Genomic DNA, 15,276 nt, shown 5'->3' on the forward strand with positions numbered 1-15,276 from the left:
CAGCTAAAGCATTACCTAAAGTAAACCATTTCAACGCTGAATCAAATTATTTCAATGGCAGAAATCACACCTGTCTCACTGGATAAACTGAGTATTCAGACCATTAAATGCATTCAAGCAACTAGATTGTATTCCACCATGCATTGTGCCTTGTAGAGAGCATAACACTTCTTAAAAATGTAAAATCATTTGGCAAAGCAAATGCATCAACTTACCAGAGTAGAGACAGCCCCATATGGAGAAGGGACTGAGGACGTGAAGCATCTTCTTGCCAGACATCCTATACTATATATTGGACAGATTTACCTGACATGACCCCATTGAAAATGAAACAAATCCCACTGGAACCTGCCAGTGTGGCATCAGAGTTCATTTTCACATCTTCCGCGTTACAAAGCTCACAAGCCCCACATGGCCCTTGCTGCCAGGCTAGAGAAAGGCTACAACCAGGAGGTTTGTGTGTTTAGCTAAAAATACCAAAAAGCCCTACGTGACAGCAGTAGCCGATTGCTAACAAAGGCTTTGCGTCAGGGCTCGTTAGTGAAATCCACCCCTCCAGGAGGGTTGTTGCCACTGCTGTGCCTGGATCATCTTCAGCTGCTTTGCTCTTGCAGTGCCAGTATGGACCTGTCCACAAATCTCTCTGCAGATACAACATCATAAAAATAAAGTGAAAATACAGGGAGAGGGAAGCAGTGCCATTAAATGGAGTTGGCTGCGGAGGCAGGAACAGGCAACCATTGCACATGCAGAAGGTGTGAGGCCACTTTTACGGTAACTGGAGGTGTGAGATCTTGAAGTCACAGCAAGCCCAAGAGATCCCATTGAGCAGCCACCCAAATGGTTGGTTGTTCTGAGCCTCCACTCTTGCCAGCTGCACTGAGATGCTGTAGTTTGTTTATTTGGTCTGTAGAGAGTTTTTAAATGAAGGTGATGAAACCACATATAGTTCTTGATTATTTTGTAGGAAATGGTCAGGTTTCTGCAGTGCCTGAGTGGATGGTCCGAGTTGCATCTGATTATACAACATCCATACGATAAAGCACAATTAACTGCTTGATGAGTTACACATTCATAGAGTAGTACAGAATTAATTAGGTATTAAAGCTCACAACAACGGATATTAATACTGATTTCTTAACAGGCTCAAAAAATTATATATCAATACTGAAGAAACTAAGCCATTTATAAAGTATGAAAAATGTATTTCAGCTGTTAACAATTTGTATCTGACTATTTATTTTGGACCAAGAAGCAAGAAGAGGTTAAGTCATGGCTCAATCACTATTACACTCAGGTTGTTATTAAAAAGCACCTTCCCGTCTCTTTTTTCACTGCATTCAGGCTTTCTTAACTCTTCCATTACGTGACGCTTTAGTTCAGGAGGAGCGGTTTTAGAAAACTCATAAGTTTCTGTCAGGAAATCCAGCAGCAGCTCCCCATCCTTATCCCCTTCAATAAAGCAGCTCGTTATGTCCATGTGGGATGGGAGCTCGTGGATCTGGTACTTCAGCCCAGCTGAATCCAGTAGCCTTTTGATGTCATCAGAGGAAACGTAAGAGCAGAGATCATCTAAAGGGAAAGAAGAACTGTACTTCTTCCACAGCGTTGCCCAGCCACTGACTCCTGAGAAATAAACCATGAGAAAAATGCTCAGGAATAAGGAGAAACACTATTTGAAAAAAAATTTTGATCATTTGGGCTTTTTTAGCAGTTGTCCTCATTGCAAGCGGGGTCTCTCCAGAGTCGGGACATGTGTCCTGGGGCATGGTGGAGACGGTTGCCTCCCTGTTTCTGTGCCTCAGGGCTGGGGGCCGCGGGAGGGAATGGACATGTTACTTACCCCGGAGCTCCAGCACCTCCCACCAAGCCCCCAGCTGAGGCCAGAGCAGCTCAGTGCACTCAATCCTCCCCGCTACCACTCCCAACACGCTGCACCCCTCTGCTTTGTGCAGATGGGTGACGTCTCTCAGGGACATCCTTCTGTAGTCCACATGCTGAACACTAGCTATTCAGTGCCATCTTCTGATTTAAAGTATTCCCTATATTTCAGCTGCCTGTTTGGAAGACAAAATCCTCTCCTGTTCCTTCACCTAATTACTTTGTGGTCAAGCTACACGTGAGCTTCACCAAAACACTTATTGCCAGTAAACTATCTCTCTGCTCTGTGAAATATGTGGGGTGCAAACCCCTCATCACATTGCCCGTGCGGCTGGGTGTGTGGTGGAGAAACAGGTGGGATGGACAGAGCTCAGGATGAAGCTGCACCATCCTCCCGGGCTTCAGCGTTCGCTCCCATCATGCTGACATGCTGTTGGGCATGGGCAATGAGAGGGCTGTCCCTCACCCCAAGCAGACCTCCCCAGAGGTGCTGGAAGGCCATTTTGGCTGGGTACCATGTGGTTGTGCAAAGATGAAGGGTGAGGAAGGAAAAGGTTGCTTAGCACCACAATCACCTCCCGAACTAAGCCCATGCCGAGCCCACGCTTGTGCACGCACCCCTTCTCAAGGGATGTTTTACAAAGAAAACAAGCTGAGTAAGCTGAAAACTCCCCAGATATGTCTTCACATCTTTATTTTCCCTCACCCTGGATCTGTGATTCAGCATTTCCGCTATAAATCATTTATGAAAGGATCACCCAGAATGACTGGACGGGATGAAAATAACTTGGAGCCTAATGTGTAGCTCTTGAGAGTTATGACCATAAATATCCATAACTACTAAAACCAGTTGCTTGGAGGTTTTGCAGATGCTTTATCTGCAAACAGTGATTTATAGGCAAATAAACACTTTGGTGTTTAGAAGAGCGGCTACAATATTTTCTTTCACCTGGTAGAAATTGAATGCAGAGCACTAATTGCAGAAAATTTGCTGGTGTCAGTGTTGTGTGACTCAGTGCCATCTCGGAGCTGAGCAATTATACACTACCTGAACGAAGCATTATTATAATAGCTCTCAATAGGCTCAGCATATGGCACTACTTTTGTTTTCAAGGTGATGTAAACAGATTTTTTAAATGTGTTAAAAATAACGCTGCATAGCTCTTGCAACTCACCTGCTCTCCTGGCAGGGATGGAGCAGGAAGGACTGCAACCTTCACCGACTGACCAAGCCCTCTCCTATCAAACCGATTCCCAGACTGGTTTTTAATTAACACATCCTAATGTGTTTGTGTTGGAGATGATGTTACCTTGATTTTTGGAATTGAGCTTTGTTCTGCTTATCTTTCAGTACCTCTTTTTGCTTCAGTGCTCATTTTCCTAACACTTCTTCCTTCCCCTCTCTATACTCTTCTTTCCCCCAAGGTTTCCCCCTTCCTTTCCTCTCTGCTATTCAGAGCCCTACTCCTCTCCCCCATTTTCTTGCTGGACCCAGAAATTTCGGCTCCATTCTGCTCCATTGGAGTTGCCTGGCCCAGAGAGAACTTCAAATATTTTTTATGAATTCAGATTTTTAATCACATTAATTTTGAATAGACACATGTTCCTCCTTGTATTCACATTTCACGAATATCCAAAGGGACAGGTTAAGCAACTGGAAAAGAGTTTCAATTAACTATATGCAGGTAATGAGCAATAGTCTGATATTGTGATCTATTCTTGTTCAGCCAAAGAATGAGAACAGTGACTCAGATCATTTAAAAAATAGATTTCTTGTAGTGAACTGCTTGAAAACACTTTAAACCAAAAACATTTTGGAGAAAAATAGTTTGAATAAATTCAGGTCAGAGAAGTGCCACTTCATTGTGGACACTTCATGAACACAAAAAAAGGAACTTCATCAAACACATTGCAGTTTGCAGACATGGCCAAATTCAGTAAAAAATTAAGTTTAAACCTCTGAGCAAATAACACTTAACATCCCTGACAAAACTATCAGATGTGACTGTTTACACAACTAAAATTTCCATAGCTTGTGAGGCAAATTAAAGGCTTTCTAGAGTCAAATTATACCCCACCATTGCAGGATCTCTAGCATACACTGCCTGCAGTATTAAAAGGTTGTAATTTACTCCTCTTCCACATTTTCCTGCTGGATTGACCACAGAGCATCTTTCAGATCTGAAACAGGCTAAGAATGCTGTTTTCCACCCCAAATGATGATATTAAGAAAATGGGCAGTTTGAGAAGAAAATGAACCATATGTGCTCTAACACCTGCTGTATGGCACAGCCGAGCCCTGTCGTAGCCGTTTGCTTAATGCCGCAAGTCTCCAGGAGCGAGATAATGCGGTGCCCAGCCTGAAAAGCCTTTTACAGAAAATAGCAGAGGCTGAAGGAGATCTTGCGAGCGGGAGCCGCGGGACAGAGCCTCTCGCCCACTTCGGGGTTCTCTGCTGCCATCCATCACTGGCCAGGCTGTAGGATGGGGAAGGGCAGAAGGTGAGAGAAAGGTGCTTTGTGCCCATGGCACGGGTTTGCTGGCTCACAAAGCCTTCGGCTTTACAACCTGCGGCACAGAGCTGTGCAGATATAGGCAGCGGACAGATTTCAATGGATGTAGATGAGTGGACACCATTTATTATGCAGCCAGTTCACCTCTATAGGTGATAAAGGATGTTTTAAATAAAAATGTGCATTGGTTTCTAGCTGGCCTGTGTTGCACTCACAGGAACCCCAAAGGTCCTCATGGCTCTTGCCCAACCGAGCAGTGCTGGTGGAGCAGCTCTCACCTGACACCAGGATAATGAGGAGCTTCGCCTGTGCTTCCAGGAGGCTGTGGAAATACCGGATAGTCGCTGGGACATCTTTCACATAATACAGCATCTGGAAAGAGCAGAGATGCTTACAGAGATACGGTGCAGTCCTGGTGAACATTATAACTGGTACCACTAGGTAAAAGAAACCAGATGGGGCAATCTTGAGAGAAGAGCAGCGGGATGATAAGACGCGTTAGCACAACACCGGGCAGTGGGCTCACGCCGCAAGCTCGGGGCTGTCACTGCCCTGCCTGCTTTCTGGCTCTCCCAGGACCAAGCTCATGTTCATTCATTAACCCGAGATAAAAAGATTTGCCTTTCTCAGTGGTGAAGATAGTTGTAATTCCTTCAGTAAGCTTGGAAATACAAAGGCAATTTCACAGAGAGGACAAGGAGCTTTAAAAACACTAGTTAAAATGTATTTTTATTTGACTGCCACCCACAGCCTGGTTAATAGGACTACTGTGCTCCAAGTTGCTTTGCTGTAACTCATCTTTCATTTCTGCAGTTCACTTATGCTTAAGTACTTTAAATTACAGGGAAATAAACTCACCTTTCTTCCCCTTAGAGTGGATAATGAGGTCACATACTTCATGCATACTTTTAACAGCCAAGTCTTTGACAACATTCACTTTGCAGACATTTTTACCTGGATCATGTGAATGAAGTCCCATTTTTTAGACTTCTTTTCTGCATTCATTCGACTTTCATATTCATAAGCTGTCTCTTCATGCCAGGTAAACTTTATGTTCCCGAGGTTTGATGTCTCAGCCACGCGCTCTGAAATACGGGAGAAGGCAGGACAGAGTTATCTCAATTGCAAATATGGGACCAATTTCCATTCAGAGCTTTAATACATCCAAAAGTCATATTTAGGTAGAGAGTTTTGGTACCAGTTTAACACAGCAGTGGAATATTTAAAATCTTGAGCCCATATGTGAGAAGGGGGCTGTAAATGTCTTTGTGGGATAAAGTCTTAAGAGCTTCTGATGCTTTACTCTTTGCACCCACATTTGGGCTCGTCCAGTCTTTACCTGATTAAAAAAAAAAAAACACCTCTTCCCCATGACTGGCTCAAAAGATGTTGGCTGGGATAAACAGTTATGAGGCCACGAGCAGCACATTTCATGCTAAATGGGAGAAGAGATGATGGCCCCTTTGTTTAGGTGCCATGCAAGTCCCACATGGCTGAGCAGAAGTCGGGCCATGGCAAAGGGTTTTCCAGAGACTGAACAAATAAACACAGGGGCTCAAGGATGGATCAAGGGGACTGTGTTTTGGAGAGGAAGCACAATTAAAACCTCGAGAAGGACAGAGAAAGCAAATGGCTCACTCTGGGAATGTGTCACAGGGATGGGGGGAGAGGGAAGGAGCTTTGCTCTGTCAGCAAGGGCCCATATCTTGACATTTGGCTTCTGCTGTGTGCAAACAATTTTTCAAAAGCCCACAGTTTCAGCCAACTGCTTCAAGTAAAAGGGATAATAGTGTTTTAAAGCAAAGACTAGTGTAAAGAATGACATGTGGCGTGCTTTCAGACCTTGATACAATGCACATCAGCAACTGAGGAAAGCAGAAAGCTGGAGAAGTGGATTCAAAGAATAAGTTACACCAAGGGCCCAGCTCAACACTGCTTTTTATGGGAGCAAAACTGAGAGATAATTTCATAATTTAAGGGATGCCGGCATACTAATGTCCATCTGCTGGCATATGGAGCTCATCTCACTGCGCTCCTGCCTGGTGCTCGTGATTGCTCCAGGACAAAGCTAGCCCTGATGCAATTCCTGTGCTTCGCTGGAGTTAACATAAATTTAAAACTTAAATGGCCCAAAGGCAGACTGAGCCTTAGCTACAGAACACATGTTCAGAACAACATGATTTGCTAAGACCAGCGCCTTTACACCACTAATCACAATGTTTCTCCTTTTGGGCTCTGATTAGGACATATCCCCATCAGACAGATGAGAAGTGCTCCATCAGTGCTTATCTCCTCTCTTTTATGGCTGGAAATGGGCCACCCCTTTCGGATGCTGCTGCTGTTATTCTGTTCGCATCCATTTATCAGCCACTGGCCCCGGAGCTTGCAGTTCAGATTTAATTGGCTGTTTTAAACTCGGGCTTCATTCAGCAGCGGTTCATATCACCATCACAAATAATCTGGTGCAATCTGGTTCAGTTGAATTGCTAGACAGTCTGCAAGGAATCGCTAGGAAGAAAACTGAATTGCTTGCCAGGGTGGGCTTTTGAAGTCAAAATTTCAGAAAGGGCAAACTCATTCTGCTTATGGGAAGTTTCTGCCCAAAGATTCATCTGAAGCCAAAATATATCGCCCTAGCTGTTTTGAAAAGTTTTCCTTAATTTTCTCCTGGGCTCAACCCAGATTGTTGTCTGGGTCAGAAGCTGGGCATGTGCCCTTGACGGGTGCCATCAAAACCGGCCTGCGTGCAGCTGTGCCGCGCTGTGCAGGCAGTGGCAGCGCAGCTCGGTTGCGGTGTGAACAACACTCCCACCATGGTCACTGAGTGGCTTCACCTGGACGGGGACCAGGAATGGAGGAAAGCCACAACCTGGCCACGGGACTTTGAGGAGAGCCTCTGTCATACAACGCAACCTAAGATAAACCTCAGTTTGTCATCACTGCACGTCCCAGTGTGTGGTTTCTCTTGTGAGCGTGGCTTCTCCTTCCCAAGGAGAAAGTATCTGGTTAGGCAGAAAACATAACTACTGAATCCTCAGAGGCACAGATAATGTTTCCAATCCTCCCCGGAAAATCTTAGGGCTCAGAAACCTAATTAATGATACCTACTGGGGACATGATTAATTACCAAATAAGAAAGTTTAAAGAAAGAAATTCAGATGAATATTTCATTTCTAGTTTAGCATAAAACTTAAAATAAGGACAATGTCTTATATTTTCTTTAACTTTCTTCTGGAAAGAAACTCACTGAAGTAGGATAGGACTGGTGGTAGGTGGCGAGACCACGAGGAAGGTTCAGCGCAAATCCAGTTGCACGTAGCCTATGGTTAATGGCCCAGACAAGACAGAAATGCTATGTGAAAGTGCCCAAACTGTCTTATAAACAGAGCAGATGCTCTGTTGCCCATCCTTCACCATCTCAGCCTGGAGCAATGTGAAAGCTCGTGGGATTTTGCACAAGCCATCTATTCAAAGATCAGGTCCGTGTAATACAGAGACAGATATAAAAAAATGATGTTTCCTATCCACCTTGCTTTTTTTCCCATGTTTTCAAATTCAAAGGATGGTAACTAATTTAGTGCAGCGCTATGAGGTTTAGCTATTTGTTATTTGGAAATGATTTTTGAGATATGTGAGAATTACCATGAGACAGTAAAATTTTCCCTTCGAAGTTGAGGAAGGATGCTGGTTCAGTGCAAGTTGAAAGAGAAAAACTTTCTCTCTGAAATGTGGGGATTTTACTCTATTCCCATACAATCACCCACCAGTTCCCAACTTGCTTACCTTTTAAAGTCTGTCTAGTCCCAAGCGTTTGCCACGCAGAGTTCTTTGCAGTGTGAGAGACTAAGATTTTAATGAGAGGCTGAACATTGTTGAAAGGCAAAAACGCATAAGAGAGTGACTTTTTCTAAATTTTAAGAACTAATTCTGACAAGAACACATTTGAATGTGCGGTCATCCAGCATTCAAATCTTTTTAATGCATTTGGTGTACTTAATGTAAATTTAATTTATTTAATGTAAAAATACCTTTGTACTTGAGGATTTGGTCAGGACTTGGCTCTATCACATCGTTGTTGATGGTGACCCCTGGATATCTGGCTTGTACTTTTGAGAGGATCAGCAGGTCAATCTCACCTAGGGAAGAAGGCAACATGAAATACAAGATGAAAGCAAAGCTCAGGCCAATGTTATCTCCACCACAATCACATCCCCAGTTTTGAAGACTGATGCCTGCCATTCATGTACAGAAAATGTACCACACAGGTATATGTAGCTGCTTTGTATTCTCAGCAGATCACCGCTGAGGCTTTAGCTCTAGGATTTGACAAAAATTTAAATATCAGTCCCAGCTATCTTTATTCCTCCTCTTGGACTACCACCACCAGTGCCAAGGGAAAATCAGACAGAGTCATGCATGTGGCATGACCTCGTATTTTCTGGACATGACCTAACCTCCCAGGGAAGATCCTAAATGACTCTGACAGTACCAGTTCTGATGGTCCAAGTCACCAGCGAACCTGGCAGGATTTCTTAGGAGTCAGTAAGAACATTTCTAGCCAAGCGTCTCACTGGTTACCAGGTCATGTGGGTGAGTGAGAAGAAAATATGTATTTGCACTGGAATCAGAAACAACATTCATGTCTGTCTGTCTTTAGTGTCCTATGACTTTTTCGATAAGTGCAATGAATAGTGCACATACCATTTATGTTATCTAACCCCTGTTTACAGAATACCCCAGAGCTGACTGTATTTTCTTTGCAAGGAATAGTTCTCTCTGGACACTGTTCAGGCCAGCTGCAATTATTTTGCCAATGGAAGTATCAATAGGTATAATATTTCAAAATTTTAAAAGAGCTGCCATCATTCTTGGCGACCTTTCCTCATCCACAATATAGGAAGTTTGGGGAGATGATTGCTCCTGACTGAGGCATGGGTCCAGGGACAACATCACGCTGGCTTGCTTAGTTTTCTTAGGGCTCACTTCTGCTTATTGTGCTTGAATAAATTTTAGGTGGAAAAAATTAATAGAAGAATAAATTAAGGTAGAAAGAGTGAAGCAGAGGGTAACTGTGGTGAATAATAGATGCAGGGGTCTCGTTACAGACAGATGTCGAGCTTTTTCCTGAAGGATGTACTTGCGCTTGTACACAACTCCATGTTATAAAACTCCCTACAAACAAACAAAATTGTGTACTGAATGGAAGATCATCCAGCAAACCCTGATGGCCAGACAGGCCCTTGCTGAGGGACTGCGGGGGGGGCGCTCCCATCATATTTGCACAGCCTCTGCCCATCCTCATGATTTTCAGCGCCCCTGGGCTCCCATCAACCCCTTCAGCATTAGCTCAATTTTCCAGAAGATTTGAGGTACAAAAGGAAAATATTAGAGTTTAAGTAGCCGTAATGTGTACCTGCGGTGGTACATCTCCCCCCACCCTGTTTTTCTGTTCTGTTTTCCCCCTTTACTTCATCTGCTTTACAATCTCAGGAATTCCAGGCTGCAGCTTTTGTGTAGCGAGTTGGTCAGTTAAGCGCCCCTTAATTGTACCAGAAACTCCTCCATGGCTGGAGCAGAGAGCAGCCCTGTCCTTATCAAGATTCATGTTATGGCTAACGAGGGGAACGAGAACAAACAGCTGCCCCTGACAGCCTTGAAACAGGGCGGTATCATCGCTGCTGGAATTCCAGCAGCAAGCCGACCCAAACTGTGGCTCAGATGGAAATATACTGGTGATTAAAGTCAATCATCTCACAATCCTATAAACGGCAGTCCTAAGTGAGGCCCTTTGAGCTCTCCTGGACCGCCGTGGGCCGCACCAGCATCTCCCTCTGATTGAAATTTTGTGTTCAAAAAACGGGTAGATGTGGCACTTTGGGACATGGTTTAGTCTAGTCTACCCTTGATTGGCTTAGAGTAGACTTGGTAGTGTAGGTTAATGGTTGGACTGGATGATCTTAAAGGTCTTTTCCAACCTAAACGAATCTATGATTCTATGATTCTATGATTCTATGAAACGTCTCTCAGAGTCAGCGAAACTAGCAGACTCCGAAAGTCTGCTGCAACCAGAACTCCATTGCCGGAGATCGACAACGGAGCCTGGGCTGCTGATACTCTTCACTCCTCGAGACTCTGCTCTCGCCCATTGAGAAATGCCAAGGCATTAGACGTATTTCACTAAACTCGAGGGGAATTTTTAACAGGTATACTATTTTCATAGATGCATTTATAGTTGTAAGTGTGCATGCATGACTCAATTTAAGTAGTTTGTAGATGTATGATTTAATTTTAAAAGGAGTTTTATATTGCTGTATTATTCTTATAGTATCACTCTCCTAAACCGTTGACCAAGTCTGAGACTAGGACTAGACCTAGCCGCACCCCGGCTCCTCTCTGAGAAGGAGTTTGGAAAGCAAGGGGGTCTGTTCTGAACCTCGTGACTCAACGGGAGGGTTTCTGTATCCCCTACATATGATTTCCCTCTCTCTCTCATATAATCCAATTTCCTTTATATATTTTTCCTATGTACTAGATATACATATATGCATATATATACATTATACTTATCCTTATAAACCATTGACCGAGTCTGAGACTAGGACTAGACCCAGCAGCACCTGGGCTCCTCTCTGAGAAGGGGTTTAGAAAGCAAGGGGGTCTAGTCTGAACCTTGTGACTCAACGGGAGGGCGCCCCCCACCACCTTGCCTTTATTCCATATATACGCAATCCTTTTATGAATCATTTTAACTCACTGTGATTTAATTCTCTTTTATGTGCTTCTATGTAGTAAGAGTGAACCTTGCCATCTTCGAATCTGTAACTAAGTCACTGTTTTGATCAATTTTGTCTAATCACTTTATTAATCATTGATGATTGCGTGCTATTGAAAACATTATAATGAAATTCTGCAATTCGCTACAAGTAAATTCTAACTTTTACTAAATCAAACTGTGTAAAGTCACTCGTTCATAGTGAATTGACATAATCAGCAAGATTCACAGACCTGCATTCGTGACAGTACCCCAGAGCTCAAACCAGCACAGCAGGTCCTCCCCCAGGAGGGTCCTTTTCGCTACAAAGAGCTCTCTGCCTGCTTCTGGCCCCACGACGCATCGCCATGGGTCAAAGTCAGGCACCCCAGTCCAGGTGTCACTTGCTCATTAACGCCCCGAGAATTTAACGCAAAAAGTTAAATCTTTTCAGACTTACGTGCCTTTCTTAAAGCAACTAATAACACCAAAATTTACGTGGCATCTGTGCAAGCACATTCTTTGAGGGAGGGAAATTGGATTTCCGAAGCAGCAGAAATAGCTGCAGCTTTGCTATCACTGCAAACCTGTATTCTGCTGAAAAATCAGAGCAAAGTCAGTCGTCCGCAGGCTGCCATGGTAAAATCTGGGAACACAGAATTTTTAATGAACTACTGCAATATTTTTGATTTTTTACCAATGTTCTGTAAAGTGGATTAGCCCTTTGAAAAGGCTGTGCAGGTCCTGATAAAAAAAAATTTGAATTTTGCATTTCGATATGCGGATAGGTTAATATATTCCCTTCCACTCTTTTGTGGCCAAAGCACCCTTGTATTGTTTTGAACCAAAAAACCCACCCCTTTGATTCATAATTTAATCCACAGCTTTAATTGACTTCAGTTAGCTCTTTTATATGCAAACAAGTGTCCTGAGGCATTTTACAGTTAAATCTGTGGCAGCTTGCATTATCAACAATTTGGCAATTAGGCTATTCGAATTATTTAAACTCTCCAACACAATTACCTTTTAAAGGCTACCACTATGTTCACCATTAAGTTTCTAATTAAACATTTTACGTAACGGGATAGTTTATAGCACAGTCACTACTTTATAGCAGTGTTGATGACTTTTATGGTTTTTAAAGGTACAGAGTGCTGCGCGCTGGAGTGTGAACTTAATAAGGCAGAGGCTGTAGGCAAAGGCAGGCGCTGTAGATGGGCGGGTGTAATGGGATATGATGCTACATTAAACGGTTTGCTTGTCTCTCGAGGTGGAAAAGTGGAAAGGAAATGCTTTCCTTCCGTGCTCCCTCCCTGCAAACCCCTGGGGCGGGTGGGGCCAGGTCAGCTCCCCCGCCAGGGTTAGCTGGGGGGATTTGGGAATGTGCTGCCCTCTGACCCCCCAAGGACCCGTGGTGGGAACAAGCCAGCAAGGAGCAGGGTTTTGGTGGTGTCAAGGGGGTTTTTACATTGCAAAATGAGCTTTGCCTGCACATTATTGATTGAATATCCATCATGCTAAGCTGGAGTGTCTCTGGTTAGGGAGTTAAGTACCTCACTAAGTAAAGTGTTCCTGTTAAAACCAATATTTTTTTTGGCAGAAGAATGGTTTCCCTTGTTTGGAGAGCGATGTTCCTATTCTGTCATACTATCTGTTTTATAACTAATGCCCACCATTTACATACAATTCTTTTTACTTATTAGGAGAGATTGACAAAGCTGAAATTAGTCTTTGGAGATGGTATGACTAAAGCGTTTGAACTAAATTAACTGTTCTTATAAAATTTAAGTTTGATGACTTAATGGGCAGAGCAGAATTAGAAAACATAGGCCTTAATTATGGGGGAGCTTAAGCAAGAATTTAATGAGAAGCAGCCACTTGATGTTATTGGTATTGTTTTTCCACCCAGTGAACTTCAGATAAGAGACTTATTTCTTCTGATTTCTTTTGGAGCTTATGTTCAGCTGCAGTGTTTTGGGGGACAGTAGCTTCAGGAGGGTCTTGTGCATTGACTGTGGTCAGCAAGTACGTACAGGCAAAACAGAGGTCCGCCGAGGCTGCCACGTAGCAGGGCAGGGGGCAGCAATGGTGGGGAGTTACTACATCTGTAAACAGTTACAGAGGAGACTAACTGCAATGCAAGTAAAAATGTAATATTCCGAGGAATTTAAGACATTGTGGTGCTTTTTTTGCATAGAAACACTATGGGGTAGTTCAAGCCTCTCTCTGCCCTTCGGGAGTGATGGTGCAGGAGGTTTCTCGCGGAGGATGCAAAGATCAGCGTGGGGAGGCACAAGCTGTTTTCAGACGATGTGGCCACACACCAGCTAACACCATCTGCTCCTGGAGCTGGCTTTTCAAGAAAAGACTTATTTCCCACTCTGCTCCTTTCTGCAATTTGTAATCCTCTATTCTTTGAAAAAAAAGGGAAAAGCATATCAATATTGAAGTTCATAACTTACCTGCTCCACCACCAACACTTAGAATATTGATTGTAGACTTCCCGTTTCCAATACTGAAAAACATTATTTATACACTTTTGGAAAGCTACCCAGTACAGAGGGTTACATCCATTTTGTGAAGCACCAGAGATCCCATGAGGACTGAAATGCGCAGGACAAAATCAAATGCAACGTGCGCGTGTGCAGGCACTCCTGTGAGCTGGCAGGGGGGACCAGATTCAGAACTCTGCTCTCTGGAGATTCCTGATTTCCAGTATTTTGGCAACTTATAGAGGAGTTATTTTATTATAAGTGTCTACAGGCAGCAGCAGGTACATGCCTTCTCCATGTTTGCGCTTCAAGGGCCAGAGACCTCCCTGGGTCTGGACCAGCAGCTTAAAAATTATTTGTAGAAGTTTTAAATTTTGCAAAATGGGGAGGAAAAGGGAAAGAGTGCAACGTGTTTAAAATCCCTTACCAAGGCTTTGGCAGAACCATAAATACCTGGGCCCAGAGAAGGGCCTCCCCAGAACCAGGATTTGACCCCAGCTGCCTGCTGCCCAAGCCAGCCCGCAAAGCGAGGGGTCCAGCGAAAAACATGCACGGCAGGCAAAGCAGAAGCATTATTTACACATACTAGAGAGCACCTAAATATCACTTGAAAAGATTACTTTTAGAAAGATGCTTTCAATCAAATTTAATGTTAGAATGTCATATTTGTTGCTGCATTTTAGAGTTGATTCTGAGTAAGCTATATTTGCATGCAAGGAAACAATTCAGCCTTATCTCCTCCCTGCTAGGCAGGCTCCACCCCAAAGAACAGCCATTCGGCAGCGTGTGCAAATGAAATCTCCAGCCGAACCCTATCAGAGACCTACAGACGGGGTAGCTGGTGGGGAACAGCAATCTGCCTCTTGCAGGCAGCCCCCCGAGCCCAGCCAAGCCCATCGCCACCATGGCACCATGCCCGGGCTGTCCTTCAGCTCGGTGTGGCCACCTCCCCGTTACCTCGCTATCACGGCCGGCAGCTGCCTCTCCACGAACTCCTGCATGCACTGGTGCTCGGTCGAATTTGCGAGGAAGAGGCGGAAAGACTGGACGTATCTGGCGGGGTCAGTGAGCAAGCTCCTCATGGGCGATGCCATACTGGGGCTTGGACGGGTGCAGGAGGGGACAGGTTGCTCCCTGCAGCTCTTCTTTCAGACCTAGAGAAGGAGTAGCAAATGCCAAGAGCTAAAAAACAGCACATGCCCAGAGTTTGCTCCACATGCTCAGCCTCGTTATCTCACCTTAGAGCACTTTAAAAAGTATCGCGTAATTTTGCTACAGAAGCTGTCAATCAGGTTTGAGCAGCAAAGGGTAATATATCATCTTTAATCTACACGGAGGAAATGCCAGCATTTTTTAACAGTGCTGACACAGGGCTCTGTTAAAACCCAGTAAAAGGGTCTTTAGAAAGTTCTTAAATGAAAGAAAAATTTCCCTAATTCTTGAAGGAATGGAGAGGCTCCAAAGACTTGGTCTGGATTAGAAAAAAGTGCAACACACATCTCCAGAGATGCTGGCAGATGTCTCTATCTGTTTTTTTAATCTTTTGATGTTCTTAAAGGGAATGCTGGTGGTGGGGTGAAAACAATAAAAACCTTATAAATGCACTCTTTATTTTTCTAGTTCCTCTGAAGATAATGGT

At 43.9% G+C, this 15,276-nt stretch overlaps 1 protein-coding gene across 1 annotated transcript; it reads right to left on the minus strand.

The window, feature by feature from the left end:
* Positions 1-219: 219 nt before the first annotated feature.
* On the minus strand, positions 220-14,837 carry LOC104028028 (histamine N-methyltransferase). The gene is made up of 6 exons (XM_009478944.2): positions 14,595-14,837; positions 13,608-13,660; positions 8,423-8,530; positions 5,349-5,479; positions 4,673-4,766; positions 220-1,626 (listed from the first exon to the last, which is right to left on the minus strand). Exons 1-6 carry the CDS (start codon positions 14,729-14,731, stop codon positions 1,271-1,273), a joined length of 879 nt encoding a protein of 292 aa, XP_009477219.1. The 5' UTR covers positions 14,732-14,837; the 3' UTR covers positions 220-1,270.
* Between the last annotated feature and the right edge of the window lie 439 nt (positions 14,838-15,276).

This window comes from Pelecanus crispus, chromosome 5 (assembly GCF_030463565.1).
Source record: "Pelecanus crispus isolate bPelCri1 chromosome 5, bPelCri1.pri, whole genome shotgun sequence".
Taxonomy (NCBI): domain Eukaryota; kingdom Metazoa; phylum Chordata; class Aves; order Pelecaniformes; family Pelecanidae; genus Pelecanus; species Pelecanus crispus.

Bases quoted from the DNA above. Each gene is read 5' to 3' on its own strand.
- LOC104028028 (XM_009478944.2), bottom strand. From the start codon at position 14,731: ATGGCATCGCCCATGAGGAGCTTGCTCACTGACCCCGCCAGATACGTC. The intron at 8,531-13,607 runs GTAAGTTATGAA...CTTCTTCCCTAG, and splicing joins AAGTGTTGGTGGTGGAGCAG to GTGAGATTGACCTGCTGATC. The intron at 4,767-5,348 runs GTAAAAATGTCT...TGCTCTTTCCAG, and splicing joins ACTTCATTCACATGATCCAG to ATGCTGTATTATGTGAAAGA.